This window comes from Schistocerca piceifrons, chromosome 11 (assembly GCF_021461385.2).
Source record: "Schistocerca piceifrons isolate TAMUIC-IGC-003096 chromosome 11, iqSchPice1.1, whole genome shotgun sequence".
Classification (NCBI taxonomy): domain Eukaryota; kingdom Metazoa; phylum Arthropoda; class Insecta; order Orthoptera; family Acrididae; genus Schistocerca; species Schistocerca piceifrons.
In genome coordinates, this window is record NC_060148.1 from 166,493,453 (window position 1) to 166,516,410 (window position 22,958).

The window sequence follows — 22,958 nt, forward strand, 5'->3', positions numbered from 1 at the left end:
TTAAAATGGCAGAAGTCTAAAATTATGGTCAGCTTCAATGTTGTCTTGCTTTTCAGTCATGTTCCTTTGAAAGACTCCATAAAACTAATCAGTCGGAACTTCACTCTGAGTTGAAACCTTCTAGATATGTTCTGACATTGACTTATTTTGTTTCCAATGGACTGATGGTGTAGCCATGGGCATGCCTCTCTTGCCAGTTTTAGAAATTTTGTTCGTGAAATTCTTTGAGGACATAGCACCAAAACCTGCTGAGCTAAAACCTCTTTTTCTTTTCTTTTTTTTTAGTATGTTGACAACAATTGTCATTTAGCAATATGGATCCAAACAATACAAAATTTCTTAGAATATCTGAATTCCAGCCATGAAAACATCCAGTTTACAATGGACGTAGAAAGAGATGACAAACTTCCGTTTCTCAATGTTCTAGTTGAGCATAGGCCCAAAAGCTCATTTTCCCACAGTGTACATCATAAGCCGATGCATACACATGCGTATCTCCATGCTTCCAGCTGCCACCATCCCTTGCAGAAGGACAGCATGCTCAACACACTAATATACAAGGCATGTTCCATCTCAAATGAACAAAGTTTGACGGTTGAGCTGTGGTACTTAGAATTCCTCTTCCACTAGAATGGGTGCAATAACCAACAGATTCAGATAGATCTGCAATGAAAAGTTCCATGAATGGTATGGAAGATGGAAACACTGCTTTCGGATTGTTTGCTGGCTACGTGTCATCAAAAATTAGTAGACTACTGTGAAAACACTGCATTGACCAAGTTCTATAGGAATGCAAAAAAATTTATATAGGACAAACAATCCACACAACTGAAGATCAATATGTAAAAATTGAGTGCCCACCTGCTTACTGCAGCCCTACAAGTCTGCAATAGCATTTAAAATGGACATAAAATAAATGATCAGCAAATGAAAGTCCTGGCTACCAGCAATAAATTTTAGGACTACATTGTCAAAAAGGAAATTGAAATTCATATGTCATATATTTAAACCACAATGACAATGGCTTCCAACTGAGTAAGGCATTGAAGCCAATAGTAAGCTCTGTAGAAGCAAAACAAGACATCCAGATGTAAGCTGTTACAGAGAAAGCAGGTGAAAGGCAACTGAGACTCTTCCCCCTACCATCACAGCCTCACACACCCCACCACTAAGCATGCTGCAGGGCCCGTGAGGTTTTAACTCTGGAAGGGCAGGCGTAAATACTGCAAGCCCACAGCAAACACTTCATACCATCAGCACCACCTAATGATGGCTGAATGGTTGTCCACAAACTTTTGATGACTGGATCTGGGAGTACAGTTGGGAATGATGGAAGCAAGTTTATTTTTACTTATCCTATTGTAACAAAGTGCACATGGCATACAAACTTAATTACAGTTATTTAAAACATAAATTCTCTGGTTGCACAGGTCCTCTTTTGCTTCATTTTGATTCACATTACAACATATTACACATCTAAAATCATGCTTAGTAATAAAAATATAAAAAATCATTCCACAGTACAGAAAACCAATGTTAGATCAACTCATTTATTTCATTTTACATGGATAATCTGATAGCTTTCTTTCAGGATGAGGTCCACATGAGCATAATTAATCTGCGATAGTGTGGTGCCCAAGGTTTGCTTATGTGACTTGAAAAAAGGTTTAGGGCTACTTGCACAGACAGGAAAGAAGACACCCATAAGTGAGATGCCCAGTCAATAAATTCTTGGAAAACAAAATATGGAAACAAAAAGTAATAAATAATAAACTGTTGACATAACTCCACCAAAGCCAGTCCCAAGCCCGGTTGAGAAAGGATGAGGGGGGAGGAGTAACATCTCGTTAAAAAACCTTGGTTCATGTGGCCCGGGTGATAGTACGTCATGAGGGCGCCTTGCCAGGGATATGGTGAAGACCTCAACAGCAGCAAAGGCGGAGAAGATGGACTTTTATACAGTAGAAGTGGCGGAAGAGGCAGCCTCCTGTCCGAGGCCAAAATGGACAGAGGGCACAACGATTCCACATGTTAGTGGCAGCACCCCGACAGCGTCTGTTCCACATGCTAGTGGCAGCTGAATAAGTAATATTCCAGGCTAACAACATAGTCTTACTTTGGGAATTCAGGGATGACTTTGGATTCCCTACTCTTTACAATTTACAGCTTCAAGTCCCAAAATTGAAAGTTCGCACAATGGATGCTCTACCCCAGGTGGTAACTCTGATGAGGAATCCACCATTACATCATGTAATGCAATGGGACCTAGGATTCTGGGGAGTCCCAACATTTGTGGTGAAGAAGAGATGGACTATGCTGAAAAGCCTTCCAAGTTCCAGTTCAAGAAGAAGTACTACTTTGGAACATTAAATGTAAATTCTCTTCTGAATATTTGGGAAACAAAAGGAATTAGTATTATTTCTGCAGAAGAACAATATACAAGTTATAGCAGTCCAGGAAACACGATTCTTAGATGAGAATGTAGTTGATACACAACATTATAGAACATATAAAGGGAAACCAGCAATGAGAATAATGGAAAACATGCTCATGTTTGGAACAGCATTTTATGTAAAAAAATCATAGCAGTTTAACAGAATTTAGATCGATTTCAGAAATAATATCCATGTTAACAATAAAGTGCAAGAATAAAAGTTAAACCCTCATAAACTGCCATGCATCTATAAATGCTGACAACAGCAGAAGTCTGGTGAAAGTAAATCAATTCTGGGATCTTTTAGAATCTGAAATTTCTATCATACCTAAAAAGAATGTTAAAACACTTCTTGGTGACTTCAATGCACAAACTGGGAGGGAAAAGAAATTTAGGACTATTGTAGGTGAATATCCAGCACACTCAAGAACAAACAGAAATGGTGAAAGATTGATTAATATGTGTAAAATGTTCCAGTTAAAACTCATGTCCACACATTACTGCAAACTACCAAGAAAAGCCAAAAATTGGAGACATCCAAATCCAAACCTATCAGAAATTTCAAATGGATCACGTAGCTATATCGAAAAGTTATATCACGGAAATTATGAATGTTAAAATAGTCAGAAATGGGGAATTCAATTCATAGCATTATCTCTCTGAGATTAAAATAAAATTTCTCCCATCTAAAACAAAAAAAGGTGACCAAGAAAGTGATCAGATACAACACCATTAGAGCTAATATTACAAAATAAAATACAGAAAAATTTAGAGAAGAAATTGAGACAAGTAAAGAAGGTGATTGGCATGAACTCCAGATGCAAATAACTGAAGTAGAAGAGAAAACTTTAGGATTGGCCAAGAATAAACAGAAGACATGGTGGAATGAGGAGTGTGAACAAGCACTAACACAAAGAGCTCAAAAATTGAGAAAATGGAGATGTTCGAAAAAAGAGGAAGACCTCAAACAATTCAGACAAAAAAGAAAAGAAACATCAAAAATAAACTGAAAAATCAAAAGAAACTTTGAGAATTCTCAGCTTATTGTAATAGAAGAAAATTTCACCAAACATAATACTAGAAATTTTTACCAAACTTTTAAACACATACTTGAAGGATATCAGGCACCAAGCATTAGTTTCAAAGATGAAAATGGGATGAAAAAACAAAAAAATGATGAAATTTTAGTAGAAATGTTTTGAAAAGCTGTTAAACTGTGCAGTTCCAGCAGATAAATTAGAATTTCCAGTGACACCTCAAAATCTAGAGGAAGATTTCCCACCTAGCCAGTTAGAAATTCATGAAGCCATAAAAAATAAAAAAAAATAAAAATAAAAAAGGCAGTGAAGACTACATTACAGCAGAATTATTGAAGTGGTCACAACCAAAAATCATAATGGATCTACAGCTGCTTTTTGAGAACATTTTGAAAAATAAAAAGATTCCAGTTGAATGGAAAACAGAGTTATTCCACTCGCTACATAAAAAGGGAGACAAGCAAAATGTCAGTAATTACATAGGTGTGTCACTTCTGCCAGTGGCATACAAAATATTATCAAAAATTCTCCAGAACAGAGTGGTAGATACTTTAGACAAACAACTGGGAGAATATCAGGGTTGTTTTCGAAAGGGAAGATCCTGTAGCAAATTTTTTTTAACTTAAAGTCAACAATTCGCCATAGAATGTTAACCAGCAACCAAATAATAGTGTCATTTATTGATTTCAAGAAAGCATTTGATTGTATAGACAGAGAGAAAATAGATAAGGTCATTAGAGAATTTGGTCTTAAATCAAAATTAGCAAATATAATTTGTGAAACACTAACAGGGTCAATATCTAAAGTCAAATTTATGAGAGAAGTATCTCAGCTATTTGAAATAAAAACTGGTGTTAGACAAGGTGATGATTTATCACCTTTACTGTTCAATTGTGTTCTAGAAAAAATTGTAAGGATCAGGAATTCACAGCTAAAAAATCACAACACTGAATCAATAACTTTGGAAGGAAAACAAATGGAATTAAGGTAAACTGCTTGGCTTTTGCAGATGATTTTGCTATACTTTCAGAAAACCTGACAGAAGCAGTTATTCAAATAAACCTTCTGGAAAAAATAGCAAACACAACTGGTCTCAGCTGAAAAAACAAAATTCATGACAAATATAATGCGACAAAATTCATAGAAACACAAATAGGTAAAATAGAGCAAGTAAATACATTTAAATATCTTGGAGAAACTATTCAACGGACTGGGCTAGAAAAATCTGCAATAGATTTAAGAATTAACAAAATGGAAAGAGCATATGGTCTGACCAAAAATATTTACAACAAGAAATGTATATCTAGAAAAACAAAACTAAAACACTACACCACAGTGGTGTGACCAGAATGTTTATATGGATCTGAATGCCTCACAATGATCTATAAGATGGACAAACTAGAGGTATTGGAAAGAAGGATTATTAGAAAAATAATGGGTGCAATAAAAACTGCAGATGGTTGGAAAATAAGAAGTAATGAGAAGATCTACAAAAATATAGAGAAAATATCTGAACTAATGGCCAAACGAAGATTAAGCTTTTTCGGACATTTCTACCAAATGAATGGAAACAGACTAACAAAACAAATACTCCTATATTTCTGGAAGAAGAAATCGACAATAGAATGGATTACAGAAGTGAAGAACTAACTAGAAAGAAACAACATCAAAGAATCAGAAATAGCAGAAAGAAACCATTTTAAAAATAAAATACTAAATTTGGAAGGCTTTCAAAGCAGAAGAAATAAAAAATCAGGAACAGCGTGTACAGAAGAAAGGAAGAGACTTCATGTAGAGAAAATGAGGGAATACTGGAAAAATAGGAAACACCATCAAAGGAAGAAGAGGAACTGAAGTTGTCAACGTGATCCTAGTTGGTCAATATGACTGTAAAAAAAAATATTTTTGACAAGTTGCAACATATGATAATCCCAAGAACACAAGAATATCTTCAGTTTTATTGGTAAATTGGATCAAAATTTACCATTACTCACTATGACCACAGCTTTCAGCACATAACTGAATAGATTTCTAGAATGCGTAACCTTGCGAACATTACAGAAAAATTACACCATTTTCATATATACACCATAAAACGAAACAAGCCCTTGCATCACTACACTAGATGAAGTATACATTTACTGATTAATTTCTTATGAAGTATAAGTTCAGTTCATTAATACATGTTCCAACTAAATTACTGGTGCATATGTTTCTACAGTGCCCATTTTATTTATTTGAAGAATCTTCACAATAACACAGTACAATTTCGGGGGAAAAAAAAATGGAATTTGTAGGTCACACATGATCCCCCCCCCCCCCTCTCCCCCCTCCCCCCCCCTCCCCTCACACACACACCACATAGACTGATTACTGGGTAGTTATAGGAGATACTGCTAAGTACAGAAGCTAATATTCTTACCGTGAATTACATTCATAGATGCCTGTTATGAGTGGCTCATACAGACGTTTGTAGTTGTAACCCTCTTGGCTGAACAGCATATTTTCTGGGCTATATTTAGCTCCTTCCATTGTACGCTGCCAGCAAGTACATTTTTCCTTGTCCTACAAAACAAAAGAGTTGTGAAACAATAATTATTAATGTGCAGGAATGAATTTATTTACTAAAGAACAATATTTCAACAATTTATGAAATGGCAGTGTTATCACATATCAGTGTTGCACACTCCCTCACACACAGGTGGTGTAGTCGTAACAGTCCAGAGCGCAACAATATATGACAGAAAGTTTAAGGCTGTTGAGAATAATAACTCATAACAAACTGATCTTGTTATATTTAATTTAAATGTTTTTGTGAAATGTAAGATTACAAGGGGACAGAATGGCTACCCAGTACTTATCTCAGATGATGAATTTTTGAGTGCTGCCAATTACTTCACTTTTGGAACTGTTAATTTCTTCCTCATTGTGAAAAGATGGACACATTGAGAAGATTCTGAGGGAGGGCCACATCATTAGGACCCTAAGTTGAGATGGTTTCACCTGTTGTGTGAACAATGAGAGAGCAAGATGAATGGGGAGATGTCAGAGAATGGTGGAGGTCAAAGAAAGCACTATGCCAGCTTCAGTCTGGAGATGACAGGGTATGACATAAAGATGGATTAAAAGAGAGGAAATGCATAGAATGAAGAACCAGGATGCTAAAGTAAAAGTATACAGGAAAAACTAGGGGGGGGGGGGGGGTTAATTAAGAAGGTGAAACAGCAATACACTAAATAATGAAATTAACCAATTGGAAAGAAAGCATAGGGGTTAGTGTTAATGGGGGTTGAGTCAACACAGACAAGGCAGATAATATTCCTTTTGATTTTCTAAAATCTCTGTGGGAAATTGCATCCGGATGACTGAAGTTAGTGTGCATGATCTGTCACACAGGACACACACCACTGGACTTTAGGAAGAGCATCATTCATACAATCCTGAAGATATCAACAAATGGTTAACACAAGAGCTATTGCAGTGTCAGCTTGACAGCTCACCTATCCAACTTGCCAGTGAGATATATGGAAGAAGGGAAAGGAAAATTGAGCATCTGCTAGATGAAAATCAGTTTGGCTTTATGAAAGATGAAAACACCAGAGAAGTATTTCTGTCATAAAGCTCCAATATGGAAGCAACTGCTGGAAAAATTGAGACACTTTCACAGGATTTGTTAACCAAACAAACCATTTGATACAGTAAGGGAATGAAGTAAAGACAAGTGTTCAGATCAAAATGGGTGTAATGTAGGGATGCAGTCTGTCTTCTCTGTTCAATCTGTGTACTGGGGCAGCAATGAAGGAAAATAAAGGAAGGTTTAGAAGTGGAATTAAGTCAACTCTTATTACTCTTACTATGGCAATTTTTCCCCTTTTCAAGGGACACCACCTTAGCATAGCACTGTCCATGCAGGCAAGGAGGTTTGTGTGCTCTTAATCCGGAGAGCTATGCCAGCGGTATCGGCAGAGTCACCCGTGCCAGACGGGCCAAAGGGGAGGAGCCAGATGAAGTGTGTCCCACAATGACCACCACACCTGTTGCCTGTCCTATCCTACCCTAAGCCTATCCTTTTTCCTTGTCATTTTCAATTTGCTACAACACAGTGCAGATTATGTCAATTGAAGCTGAAGCTAAATTCTCCAACTTGTCACTGATTAGTGTGCACGCGCCAATGGAAGATGCAGCGGAAGAAGAGAAAGAAGAATTTTCTGAGAAATTGGAGCAACTATATGATAACCTGCCAAAGCGTGACGTCAAAATTATACTGGGGGACTGTAATGCTAAAGTAGGTAAAGGAATCAAATAACAATGGTTGGAAACTGATTGAATTTGCTTTTAGCAAAGGACTAGTGATTAAAAGCATGTTTCCACACAAAGACATTCATAAGTAGACCTAGATATCACCAGATGGGTTGACGAGAAATCAAATAGATCATGTACTGATAAATGGACAGCATGCATCTATTTTACATGTGATTAGCCGCCGAGGAGCGGATATTGACTCAGACCATATTTTGGTACAAATTAAAATCTTAGAAAGCATTGCAGTTAAAGCCAGAAGGGCTGGGTTGGAGAAAAGTAAGTTCTACCATGTGGATATGCTCAAAGATCAGAAGAAGAAGGAAGAGTATAGGAACAAAATGCAAGAGAAGTTGCAAAAGATCAGCAGGAAGGGGGGAAAGGATATCAGCATACTATGGGAGGAAACAAAGATAGCTTTAAATACAACAGCTCAAGAGGTACTTGGAGAAAGAGGAAAACAGAATAGAAACACACAGTTTGATGAGGAGATGTCAAAGGTGCTAGATGATAGAAATCAAGCTCAACAAAAAATTTTACAGAGACCTACACGAAATGTTATGGCTATGTTTAAAGAGAAGAGAAGGGTACCTAACAATTTAGCGCAGATTAAAAAGAGACTAGAGGAAAGACAACAGATGGATGAAATACAGAAGAACTTTGAAAATAAGCAGGGGAGGAAATTCTTTTATGGGGTGGAACAAATAAAGAGAGGATATCAACCAAGGGTGGACATGCTGAAAGATGAGACAGGCAGTTTGATAGTTGGAAAGGGAAAAATAATAGAAACATGGGCACAACATTTTGAAGTGTTACTGTCAAACACACACATCATAAACGAAGAAAGAAATGGAGGGGCTAGAGAAGAAACTGAAGAAGAACAAGAGGTGGATGGAGGAGATGATGCAGTGGACACAGAACCTACATTGATAGAAGAGCTAAGAGTAATTATAAAGCAACTTGGGAATAATAAAGCTCCTGGACATGACCTGGTAACGGCAGAAATGATAAAACACGGAGGTGAAATATCAGTATGGAGGATACCTAAAATAATTGCAATGGCCTGGGAAACAGAGAAAATGCCAGAGGACTGGACATTAGCAACCATCTGCCCTATACATAAGAAAGGATCACGCATGCAGTGTAAGAACTATCGGGAATATCTCTGCTTAGTATCGTCTATAAAATCCTTTCTACGGCTAGAACAAAGAGAGTAAGTAGAAGAGCAGGAAAGATTCTAGGCGAGTACCAGGTAGGTTTTAGAGCCAGGAGGTCTACGACAGACCATATCTTTACAATACATGTGATGCTGGAGAAGACTTACGAATATAATGTAAGATTAGAACATCTCTTTATAGACTTTAAACAGGCCTATGACAGAGTTAAAAGATCAGCACTGTGAGAAACAATGAAGACATTCAAATTTCCTAAGAAGCTAATAAAATTAACTAAGATGTCCCTGGAAAACAGCAAAAGCCAGGTTAAAGTTCAGGTATGTCTGTCAAAATCGTTCCCAACAGAAGAAGGACTAAGACAGGGAGACCCACTATCACCAGTACTATTCAACCTGGTATTAGAGAATGCAGTAAGATCAATAACCACAAATGCAGTAGGCAATATTTACAATAGACTTCTGTAAATCTTAGCCTATGCAGATGATGTAGTAATAAGTGCGAGAAGTACGGAGGCCTCACATCAGCCGTCAAAGAGTTTGAAGCGACTGCCAAGAACCTTGGTTTAGAAATTAGTGAGACTAAATCTAAGTACAAGGTAACTGAGAGAGATAGAAGAAACACAAATGATCTACAGTTAGGAGGGTACAACTTTGAAAGGGTAGACAGCTTTATTTATCTTGGCTCAGTAATAACATCAGTAAACAAAGTGGAGGCAGATACAACAATTCGAATTAAGGCTGCCGACAGATCACATAGAGCACTATATACCATGCTCAAAAGTAAGAACCTAAGTAGGAAACTACAGCGGACACTGTAAAAAACAGTGATCAAACCAGTTTTTATGTATGGTAGCGAGGCATGGGTACTGACGGAGGCTTTAGAGAAGAAAGTAAATATATGGGGGAGGAAAGTGATGAGAAAGATTTTTGGTCCTGTAAAAGAAGGTGAGATATGGAGAATTAGGACTAATGAAGAAATAAGGTCTCTGTACAAAGAACCTGATCTGGTAACCTCAGTCAAAATGTGAAGGCTAAGATGGTTAGGACGTGTCCAGCGTATGACAAAAGAAAGGCTCCCGAAGAAGATGATGATGATGATGATGATGGGACATCCTGGCACTAGAAGGAGGAGACGACTGCTGCATGTGGGATGTTTGGAACACGTGGAAGCCGACCTGAGAGCAGTGCGAGTGAGGAAGTGGCACAGACGGGCTGAAGACCGAGACGATTGGAAATCTGTGACTGAGGAGGCCAAGGTCGTCAGAGGACCATAGTGTCATGGAGTCAGTCAGTCAGTCAGTCAATCATGGCAATATTGCCTCCCTCTCCATTTTTGTTTCTTCCTTGTCTTTTTTCTGCTCTCCTAGCTTCTAATTGCACTATTCATTTAACTTCTCATTTCTCTTCTTCTTAAACCATTTTTACTTCTCATTCTGTTCTTCTCTCCTGTCAGGTATGAAGTCGGCACAGTGCTTACAACATGCTACCTTTGCCTTCATACACTCTCTTCCCCACTTGTCCTCACAATGAGTGGCTCTCTCTATCTGGTATCCTGTGTGTGGGTGAACCATCCACCTTCCAAACCTTGCGAAACTTCCCCCCTTTGTTACATGAGATAGGAACTAACAGTTCTGAAAGGTAGGTATTATTTCTACTGTTAGATGTGACTATTGGCACTACACTGACTTCCACTTGCACTATCCAATCATTATTTTACTTTGCAGTTTTCTCAACTGAATTTTTCATTTGATAATATTTCATGTGTTACCCATCAAAAAGATACAGTTTTTCAGTATCACATTGGGGTGCCATGTCTGTGGATGCCACCTCTCAGATATTATTGCAAAGACTTCTACAAGTCTCAATTTGTGTTGTGGTGTAATCTGTCCGGCAGCAGTTCAGTGATTATCTGACCTCCTTCAAAAATTTCTTTATGGGACTGACACTTCTACATTGATGTGTATGTGACCACTCTACAACTCACACTCAATCATTTGGCAGAGAGAGTATACAGAACCACTTTCAGACTTTCTGGAGGGGAAATTTGTGGATTAAAATTACATGAAAAGATCTTACTGCAATGAAAAATGCCCTTCTTTTCATAAGTGCCTTATATCTGTGATCCTCTCTCCTTTATTTTGCGATAATAGAAAATAAAATGCCATTCCTTGAACTCTTTTGATGTCTTTCATCAATCCCATTAGGTAGCGGTCGCATACTGTGCAGCAATACTCCAGAAGAGGATTGGCAACGATAGCATAGGTAGTCCTCTAACTAGATTTGTTGCACCTTCTAAGAGTTTTTCTTTCCCCACAACATTTTCTATATGATAGTACTAATTTAAGTTTTTGTAATTGTAATTCCTATGTTTTTAGTTGAATTGATAACAATAGTTAGGTTGGGTTGTTTCAGGGAGAAGACCAGACAGCAACGTCATCAGTCTCATCAGATTAGGGAAGGACGGGGAAGGAATTCGGCTGTGACCTTTCAAAGGAATCATCCTGGCATTTGCCTAGAACGATTTAGGGAAATTATGGAAAACCTAAATCAGGATGGCTGAACACGGGATTGAACCATCGTCCTACCGAATGTGAGTCCAGTGTGCTAGCCACTGCAATAACAATAGTAATTATAGTTTATGTAACTGTAATCCATATATATTTAGTTAAGTCAATAACAATACTAATTTAAGTTAGTGTAATTGTAATCCCTAAATATTTAGTTACATTGATAACAATTTAAGTCATGTGATTTATTTTGCAACTACTTTTAATTTTTTTAATACTCAAGTGGAGTGCGTACGAGTTTTTACTGCTTAGAGTCAATTGGTACTTTCTCCATCATGCAGATATCTTGCCTAAATCAGTTTGCAATTCATGACAATAACGGAATTTTTTGGATGGAGCAAAAGGTAAAATAAGGAAAAGGCAACTGCTCACCTATAGTGCAGTGATGCGTGAAGCACAGATATATATAACACTTGAATTAGCTTTCGAGCTCTTAGTCTTTTTCTAACAAAATTACACAACCACCCACACACAAAAATGTGCACTCCTGTGGTAATGGTGAGTTTTTGATGTTATGACAAATTTATTAGACAATAAACAGCATAGTCTGCAAACAGTCAACAGGTGCTCAGATTGTCTGCAAATTGTGTAAGAACAGCAGACTGCCTATATTGCTACCCTGGGAAACCACAGATATAAATTTGGGTTCATGATATGACTTCTTGTTAACTGCTAGAGTTAATGACATATAACGACTACAATCATTCAATATGGCAAAGTTTAGTTCTATATGTACCCATTTCATCATCCACTTATGTTCTAAAACTTGCATCATGAGAGAAAACTCTTAGTAACAGTTATGTTTGCATAATATTTATTGTTCACAACATTAGTTACTGTTCTGCATGAACACATACTTATTTACAACACATCAATGTTTCTCAGGGCTCCATTTTAGGGCCAGTCCTATTCATATGCTATGTAAATGATTTCCCAAGTTCTCTTGACAATAAGCAATTGATCACTATGTATGCAGACAATACATCTCGGGTCTGCTATGCAGGCAATGAGCCTGGCCTAGTTGAAAAGATAAATAACTTCATTGAAAAGGCAAGAGCTCACTTTAAAAGAGAGAACTTAACAGTAAACATAGAAAAAACTAATATTATTCATTTTAAACCAAGTGGTCCAAACAGAAAAAATATTGTGATCAATGAAATTCTACCAAAGACCTGTACAGATTGTAAATTCTTGGGTTTATGCATAGATGATAGACTTTCATGGAAGCAGCAAGCTGATTATGTCTGTAAAAAGATAACACCCAGTCTACTTGTATTAGGAAAGTTATCACCATATCTTAATTCTGAAACCCTACGGACTGTGTATTATGGATTAGTGTATCCTTTCTTGTATTATGGAATAGTATTGTGGGGTGGGACATGCCAACCTAAATATGAAAAGAGTTTCCATACTGCAGAAGTGAGCCTTGAGGATCATAGCAAAAGTAAAACCAGCGGCTTCTTGCAAACCCCTATTCATTACACACAATATTGTCACAATTTATGCCATGTATATACCAGAAACTATAATTCCAGTGAAAGAAAACTATGAAACAAGGCAGAGAAAAGATTTTCATATGGTTAACAGAAGATTAACTTCAACAGTGAAAAGCCCCTCAGTCAAAGGAGCTGTTTTTAATACTTTGTTCCCAAATGAAGTTAAGATATGGGCAGGGGATACTTTTAAAAAGCGAGTTAAGCAGTGGCTTACCCAAAAATGCCCTTATAACTTGAATTTATCATGAATTACAATGTAATAAGAAATAATGTAAACCAAAAAAAGTAATTGTAAAAACTTTATACTTAGTTGAATATGCACATCCATATAAAATAATGTGTTATGAGCAATAAATTGAATTGAAATTGAATAAGTTTTGTCCTACAGAACTAGTCAGGTTTTGTGAACTTAAAATCCTAAAATTAAAATATACTGTACAGGAAGTTGCAAATATGAGACTTGTTTTAGCTTTTGAAAAAAGAATTCTGGTTAGAATCCTGGCTGTGAGATCAAGGTGCTATATGACACTGGAAGATCAGGGATCAGAAATAATTGTCAATTTCAAGATGGCGACATGTGTAGTGATGCATAGTGAACAAGTGAATAAAAGTTATTGTTCTGTTGTAAAAAAGGAATCCTGTGAAAACTGTTAAGTTGAAATCAAAAAACAAAATGAATGCATTTCAAGTTTACAAAAAATTGTAGATGTTCTAAGATGTGAGATTTCGCATATAACTAATGAAAACTGTGAGCTGAAGAAGTTACGCCATATTCTAAATGATAAAACAATTAAGCAACAAAATGGAAACCTGGTGAGTTATGAGAAGCAGAAAGGAAGTGATAGAAAGGCATCAAACGCAGTAAATGAAATTATAATTACAGATAAAACCAGGTATAGTGTTTTGTTGACTAGTAGTGATGACTGCAATAAGGATGACGAACTACTTAGACAGTGTGTGACCAAGAAAACAAACCAGTGGGCAAAAGACGAATGCAATGGAAATGACTGCCACTGACTAAAAGTAGTGACATATGCTACAAAAATCGTGAAAGCACCAAAAGGGTAGAATCAGATGGAAAAAGCCTGTTAACAAACTTAATAAACAATGTCAAGGTAGCGGCAACTCCACTCTGAATTCCATCACAAAGTGCAACATACTCTTGCTTGCTGACAGTCATGGAAGAAAGCTGGCTCAGATTCTACAACGTGTTAATCAAAATATCCAAGTAAGTAGTGAGGTGAAGGCAGGTGCAAAGACAAATAACATTGTAATAAACACATCTTTAGACGGCAAAATGTCGCATGACAATGACTTCATTACCTGTATTGCAGGTTCAAATGATGTGGCTTGTAATGAAAGCGATTCGTGTATTGTAGGTTTGTCTAAATTTCTGGAATGAAACAAATCAAGAGAAACACTATTGTTGCTACCATCCCGCACCAACAAGACTTAATACACAACTCTTGTGCAAACAAAGAGATTAGAAAAACAAATGCCAGGATTAAATTATTGTGTTCAAGTTACGAAAAATGTTTAATTCTAGACATAAGGACACTAGATAAGGGCAAGCATATTAAACGCGGTCTGCATCTGAACTGTGAGGGTAAGCGTTTTCTTTGCGGAAAAGTAAGCATATTGATCACTGAAAAGATTGAACTCAGTAGCCGCATATATAAAAATAGTTTGCTTTTGAGTGAGACTGATGTTCTTTTTTTAGTGTAAATCGGCCTTCAGTGTGCACACACAAAGGCGAAAGCTTTACTGACTGCACCAAGAAAGACGAAAAATGTAAAATAGTTTCAGAATGTTCAGTACATTACTAACAAAATAGAGCAAATTGACGAAATTCTAGGAGAATGTAAACCACACATATATATTGTGAATGAACTTGGATGCAAGTCTGAAGAGGCTCGTAGTTTTAAGTTAAACAATTACAAAATTTTGAGTGCATACTACAGAAAGATACCCAAGGGTGGGGGTGTTGGCATTTTTGTTAGAAATTACATACATTGTTAAAAAATAGACTAGGTTGACGATCTTGCAATGGAGCTGGCCTTTGAAGTAGCAGCTGTAAAAATGAAGGTAGGCAAAAACAGCCTAATAGCTGCAGGCCTGTATAGATCACCAAAGAGTGATGTAGAAGAGTTTCATTTGCCACCTAGAACAACTTCTGAATAAACTATCAACAAACAAAAAATAGGTAATAATAACAGGAGATGTAAACATAGACTCTTTAAACTATACTGGTAGGTAAATTATCTTGGATATTCTGACTTATTGCATTGCTGTAACTATAGCAAAATAAATGATGAACCAACCGGAACAACACCTAATGCACAATCTTGTATTGATCATGTTCTTTCAAATCTAGATAGGAAACATATAGTCGTAAGAGCTGTTGACACATATCTCTCAGACCACACAGCTCTATCCATAGAAATTAATACAGATCAGAAAATAGTTCTGCATAGTGACCTACACACTTATAAAAGGAAGATTAATTGTAACTTACTTAGGAAGGAGCTTGCTGAGAGAGAGAGTGGGATAAGGTATATAGTTCACAAGGTATTAATGAAATATTTAACCATAGCTTTAATCAGGCAATGTCCGATAGTAAAAAAAGCGCTAAAGAAATCAGATCCCACAAAGAAACTTAAATTCCCCCAAAAATACATAAACTAAAGGAAAATATGAAGGACCTGTATGTGCTGTTCCGAGAAACAAAATTACAGTACTTCCTTTTTTTTTTTTTGGTCATCAGTCTACTGACTGGTTTGATGCGGCCCGCCACGAATTCCTTTCCTGTGCTAACCTCTTCATCTCAGAGTAGCACTTGCAACCTACGTCCTCAATTATTTGCTTGACGTATTCCAATCTCTGTCTTCCTCTACAGTTTTTGCCCTCTACAGCTCCCTCTAGTACCATGGAAGTCATTCCCTCATGTCTTAGCAGATGTCCTACCATCCTGTCCCTTCTCCTTATCAGTGTTTTCCACATATTCCTTTCCTCTCCGATTCTGCGTAGAACCTCCTCATTCCTTACCTTATCAGTCCACCTAATTTTCAACATTCGTCTATAGCACCACATCTCAAATGCTTCGATTCTCTTCTGTTCCGGTTTTCCCACAGTCCATGTTTCACTACCATACAATGCTGTACTCCAGATGTACATCCTGAGAAATTTCTTCCTCAAATTAAGGCCGGTATTTGATATTAGTAGACTTCTCTTGGCCAGAAATGCATTTTTTGCCATAGCGAGTCTGCTTTTGATGTCCTCCTTGCTCCATCCATCATTGGTTATTTTACTGGCTAGGTAGCAGAATTCCTTAACTTCATTGACTTCGTGACCATCAATCCTGATGTTAAGTTTCTCGCTGTTCTCATTTCTACTACTTCTCATTACCTTCATCTTTCTCCGATTTACTCTCAAACCATACTGTATACTCATTAGACTGTTCACTCCGTTCAGCAGATCATTTAATTCTTCTTCACTTTCACTCAGGATAGCAATGTCATCAGCGAATCGTATCATTGATATCCTTTCACCTTGTATTTTAATTCCACTCCTGAACCTTTCTTTTATTTCCATCATTGCTTCCTCGATGTACAGATTGAAGAGTAGGGGCGAAAGGCTACAGTCTTGTCTTACACCCTTCTTAATACGAGCACTTCGCTCTTGATCGTCCACTCTTATTATTCCGTCTTGGTTGTTGTACATATTGTATACGATCCGTCTCTCCCTATAGCTTACCCCTACTTTTTTCAGAGTCTCGAACAGCTTGCACCATTTTACATTGTCGAATGCTTTTTCCAGGTCAACAAATCCTATGAAAGTGTCTTGGTTTTTCTTTAGCATTGCTTCCATTATTAGCCGTAACGTCAGAATTGCCTCTCTCATCCCTTTACTTTTCCTAAAGCCAAACTGATCGTCACCTAGCGCATTCTCAATTTTCTTTTCCATTCTTCTGTATATTATTCCTGTAAGCAGCTGTTAAGCTGATTGTGCGATAATTCTCGCACTTATCAGCTCTTGCCGTCTTCGGAATTGTGTGGATGATGCTTTTCTGAAAGTCAGATGATATGTCGCCAGACTCATATATTCTACACACCAACATGAATAGTCGTTTTGTTGCCACTTCCCCCAATGATTTTAGAAATTCTGATGGAATGTTATCTATCCCTTCTGCCTTATTTGACCGTAAGTCCTCCAAAGCTCTTTTAAATTCAGATTCTAATACTGGATCCCCTATCTCTTCTAAATCGACTCCTGTTTCTTCTTCTATCACATCAGACAAATCTTCACCCTCATAGAGGCTTTCAATGTATTCTTTCCACCTATCTGCTCTCTCCTCTGCATTTAACAGTGGAATTCCCGTTGCACTCTTAATGTTACCACCGTTGCTTTTAATGTCACCAAAGGTTGTTTTGACTTTCCTGTATGCTGAGTCTGTCCTTCTGACAATCATATCTTTTTCGATGTCTTCACATTTTTCCTGCGGCCATTTTGTCTTAGCTTCCCTGCACTTCCTATTTATTTCATTCCGCAGCGACTTGTATTTCTGTATTCCTGATTTTCCCGGAACATGTTTGTACTTCCACCTTTCATCAATCAACTGAATTATTTCTTCTGTTATCCATGGCTTCTTCGCAGCTACCTTCTTTGTACCTATGTTTTCCTTCCCAACTTCTGTGATGGCCCTTTTTAGAGATGTCCATTCCTCTTCAACTGTACTGCCTACTGCAATATTCCTTATTGCTGTATCTATAGCGTTAGAGAACTTCAAACGTATCTCGTCATTCCTTAGTACTTCCATATCCCACTTCTTTGGGTATTGATTCTTCCTGACTAATGTCTTGAACTTCAGCCTACTCTTCATCACTACTATATTGTGATCTGAGTCTATATCTGGTCCTGGGTACGCCTTACAATCCAGTATCTGATTTCGGAATCTCTGTCTGACCATGATGTAATGTAACTGAAATCTTCCCGTATCTCCCGGCCTTTTCCAAGTATACCACCTCTTCTTGTGATTCTTGAACAGGGTATTTGCTATTACTAACTGAAACTTGTTACAAAACTCAATTAGTCTTTCTCCTCTTTCATTCCTTGTCCCAAGCCCATATTCTCCTGTAACCTTTTCTTCTACTCCTTCTCCTACAACTGCATTCCAGTCGCCCATGACTATTAGATTTTCGTCCCCCTTAACATACTGCATTACCCTTTCAATATCCTCATACACTTTCTCTATCTGTTCATCTTCAGCTTGCAACGTCGCCATGTATACCTGAACTATCATTGTCGGTGTTGGTCTGCTGTCGATTCCGATTAGAACAACCCGGTCACTGAACTGTTCACAGTAACACACCCTCTGCCCTACCTTCCTATTCATAACGAATCCTACACCTGTTATACCATTTTCTACTGCTGTTGATATTACCCGATACTCATCTGACCAGAAATCCTTGTCTTCCTTCCGCTTCACTTTACTGACCCCTACTATATCTAGATTGAGCCTTTGCATTTCCCTTTTCAGATTTTCCAGTTTCCCTATCATGTTCAAGCTTCTGACATTCCACGCCCCAACTCATAGAACGTTATCCTTTCGTTGATTATTCAATCTTTTTCCCATGGTAACCTCCCCCTTGGCAGTCCCCTCCCAGAGATCCGAATGGGGGACTATTCCGGAATCTTTTGCCAATGGAGAGATCATCATGACACTTCTTCAATTACAGGCCACATGTCCTGTGGATACACGTTACGTGTCTTTAATGCAGTGGTTTCCATTGCCTTCTGCATCCTCATGTCGCTGATCATTGCTGATTCTTCCGCCTTTAGAGGCAATTTCCCACCCCTAGGACAAGAGAGTGCCCTGAACCTCTATCCGCTCCTCCGCCCTCTTTGACAAGGCCGTTGGCAGAATGAGGCTGACTTCTTATGCCGGAAGTCTTCGGCCGCCAATGCTGATTATTTATCAAAATTTAGGCAGTGGCGGGGATCGAACCCGGGACCGAAGACGTTTTTGATTATGAATCAAAGACGCTACCCCTAGACCACGGGTTAAAGTCTTCCTAACAAAGTACAAAAGTAACAAAAAGACATACAGGGAATCCCTGAAGAGACTAAAACCACTTCATTATGCTGAGCAGATAAGATAAACTAGTAACATTAGCAAAACAGCCTGGCGTATTGTAAACAAAGAATGTAAACATAGAGAAAAACCAGGGTGCAGCAACATTGCATTAGAAGAAATGGAATACTGTTGAATGAAGCAAAGTCAGTCTGTGAGGCCTTCATTAAACATTTTAGTAAGGCATACAGAGAAGAAAAAGATGAATCAGCCCTGAAAATAAACACAGTTAAAATGAGTAATTCATTTCTCCTAAGGAGTGTAACAGAGTTTGAGGTCATGAATATAATCTCAAAACTCAAAGTAAAAGCATTTAGTGGCTGGGATGACATATCGTCCACACTACTTAAAGAATGCAAAAATGAGAATAAAACCAATAACACATCTAATTAACAGTTCAATTGGCCACGGGACCTTTCCAGAGCTTTTAAAAATCACTGAGATACAACCAGTGTATAAAAAGGGGGCTATCACAGACATAAATAACTACCGGCCAATCACTTTGGCTTCAACACTTGGCAAGCTGCTTGAAAGAATAATTCTAGATCAAATGGAATCCTTCTTCTGTAAATACAAACTATTAAACAAAACACAGCATGTGTTTTGAAAAGGACGATCTACAATAACAGCATTAGCAACTTTTTTCCATGAACTACTGAACAGGCTGGATGAAGGAAACAAAGTTATAGGGACTTTCCTAGATCTGTCTAAAGCATTAGATTCTGTGAATCATGCAGTACTGTTATCCAAGTTAGAAAATTACAGGATAAGAGGAGTAGCTCTAAAATTACTAAGTTCTTATCTCTGTGATAGAAGACAGTGCACAAAACTAAATTATAAGAATGAAAGTAAAATCGAAACAGTAAAGTCAGCATACAGAACTCTCAATTGTGGAGTTCCCCAAGGAAGTATACTTGGACCATTCTTGTTTATAGAATATATTAATGATATAACACAGCCACAAAACTACAAACTAGTGAACTATGCTGATGATACATCTTTTATTAGCTGGGGCTGTACAGAGCGGGCAGCATTCCAAAGCAACAAAGAGAACTCTGAAATGATCACAGAGTATCTAACAATGAATAAGCTTACACTGAATAAGGACAAGACTGTAGTAATAAAGTTCTTGCTACATTTTAATAATACTCATACGCAATCACTTTCTACAGTTTAAACATCTGACAAACATGTTTTTAGGCATATTGATTGATGAAAATCTCACTTGGAAAGAGCATATCAGCTCCACCTGTAAAAAGGTTTCTAGTAATATTTACTTACTAAAACGTCTTGCAAATATAATAGCTCCCCCTGTCCTTAAACAAATGTATTATGGGTTAATACACTCACATCTGCAATATGGGATTGAGGTCTGGGGTGGGGGCACTCACTGTCCATATGGATCACATTTTCAGGCTTCAAAAGAGAGCAGTTAGGATAATTGCTAATATAAGTAAACGCCAGTCCTGTAGGGACTATTTCAAAAATTATAAATTACTAACTGTGTACTCATTGTATGTTTTTAAGACCATAATGTTTGTAAAAGAGAGCTAGGAAAATAGTGTAAAGAACAGTGACACCCATAATTACAATACTCGAGCCAAAAGTAACTATCGTAGGGTACAGACTAACAAGAAAGCTACATCCCACAGTCCATATGTAACTGGGAGACAATTCTATAATAAGTTGCCAAAAAATATAAAGCAACTCCAAGGATATCTTTTCAAGGGCAAGGGCAAGAATTATGAGCTGCAGTACTGTTAGTTTATTCTTTTACATACTGCAGTTTATTACTGGTGATACTGTTATAATTGGCTAATTGATGTATATAATCATTATATTTATGGAGTGATATATAACGTGCTAATGTGTTTATAACATTATTGCATGGAATGATATACAATGCGCTACTTGATGTATATATTCACTCTTGGAACGACACGATATTGATATAATTGTACAAAAAATGGAATGTCCAAGACTGTAAAGTTAACATGGACAAATAAACATTATTATTATTATTATTATTATTATTATTATTAACTCATGGAAACACCACAGGAAGGAGTATATGTATATCTTGCACGAAGGATTAACTGCAAGAAAGCTTAAAGAAAGATATTTTTGTATTTGCTTTTAGCCAGCAGTTGGGTAATGTGATAAATTTCTTCACAACACTTGAAAAGTTTTAAAGAGAATATGATGAATCTTGCATGCCAGTTTATTACTGTGTATGAGTCTTCATCCCATAAATGAGACAGCAGTCAAAACAATGATGCAGGATGTCTTGCACCAACACTGCTGGAGTAAGGTGTTTTCTGGCACGCAAAAGAAAATCTCTCTATTCAATAGACTAAAAATAATAACTGGGAAATGCTGCTGAAGTGTTTTTGACAATCAGGGTGAAAAAAAATACATTACAACAGAAGGAAAGCATACTTACTCTGACCGTATATCCATTTGGAAATGTACAACTTGAGAGAATATAAATGATTAATATCCCTCCTATCAATCAAATTTGGCATCCATGGATTTCCACATGAGAAATTTTTGGCTCAAAATCACTTTGACATGTGATAGCTGTAGGGAATATTTTGCACACCATTTTAGAATTGCACATCAGAGACATAATCTACTCATGAGAAAAACACTGGCTAAGGGCAACACCATAAAAGAGGACTCCATGAAAATATAATGTGATTTACTATAGTTTCCCACATAAATAGCAAAAATGCTACTGGAGAGAATGAGGAAAATTAATTCAATAAAACGTCATGCAACATTATGATTATATTGTTAAATAGTGATATCTGTGGCCAAAATATATCAACAATTTTTGAATCGTGATTATTGTTACAACAATTCAGTGGTACTATATACCATATTCACCATCCTTTCACTGTGCTGAAATAATTGTAATTTGAAACTAGATTAAATGCGACAACCTAAAATTGTGCTTTGACATGGACCATGAACTTGGATACCTATTGTTATAGACAGTCTACAAATGAGTCAACCATCACATCTTATGAGCCAATGATTTGTTACACACTTCTTTCCATTCCTTCCAGATTCCATGGAGGCTTTCCCATTATTGTGTGGTACTGGAACTTCTGGGATACCATATCTTGTGCAGGATCAACAATTAATAATAACTTTGAGACTTAATCTTTTTACTACTGGCAGCATACTTGTGGCTTGGTCCATTGTGAGGTGCTAGTGGCAAGCTGAATCTTTTGCTCATTTCTTTATGGGTGTTCAAGTGAATTGATTCACAAAGTGTTGAGTGTAAGACAGGTCTCTTAATATTAGTGCCAACTTGACTCACCATTTCTACTCACCACAGATTATAAGCACACAAAATACTCTGTAAAAAATAAAAGGATTCCATCTTGAAATGAAGCACACTATAACTTATAGGAAAATATGGTGCTGAATAGATGGATATGGACAAATAAAAAATTATTTAGCTTGTAATACTGTTATTATTTTTCAAATGTGGAATATTGATGTATGAAAACAAGCACAATGTCTCTCCTGTGCTCCAGCTTTGGAGTAAATCTTCATTTTGACTGTAATATTGTATCAACCACTCCGAGATCTTTCGCAAGGGGCAAGTTTTTATATAAGCTTAATACCTTGCTGATCATTACATTATCCTTGCCTGTATGAGCTGAAATTAATTAAAGTCAGTAATTTATCAATATTTGGATTAAAATGTTAGAGAGAAAGATTCTAATTAGGTTTCACATTTTAATGCTTGAGATCACAGCATTTACCCTTTCTCAAAAGTACTTTAATTAATAGAATATCTTTAACTC

The 22,958-nt window shown here is 37.1% G+C and overlaps 1 protein-coding gene across 1 annotated transcript in view; it reads right to left on the bottom strand.

Annotated features, from left to right (window-relative positions):
* LOC124720378 (histone-lysine N-methyltransferase eggless-like) overlaps nt 1-22,958 on the bottom strand; it is a 414,374-nt gene that overhangs the window by 44,144 nt on the left and 347,272 nt on the right. The window contains exon 19 of the mRNA XM_047245705.1: nt 5,894-6,036. Within this exon, the coding sequence (XP_047101661.1) occupies nt 5,894-6,036 (143 nt within the window). The remainder of the gene's footprint in view (nt 1-5,893; nt 6,037-22,958) is intronic.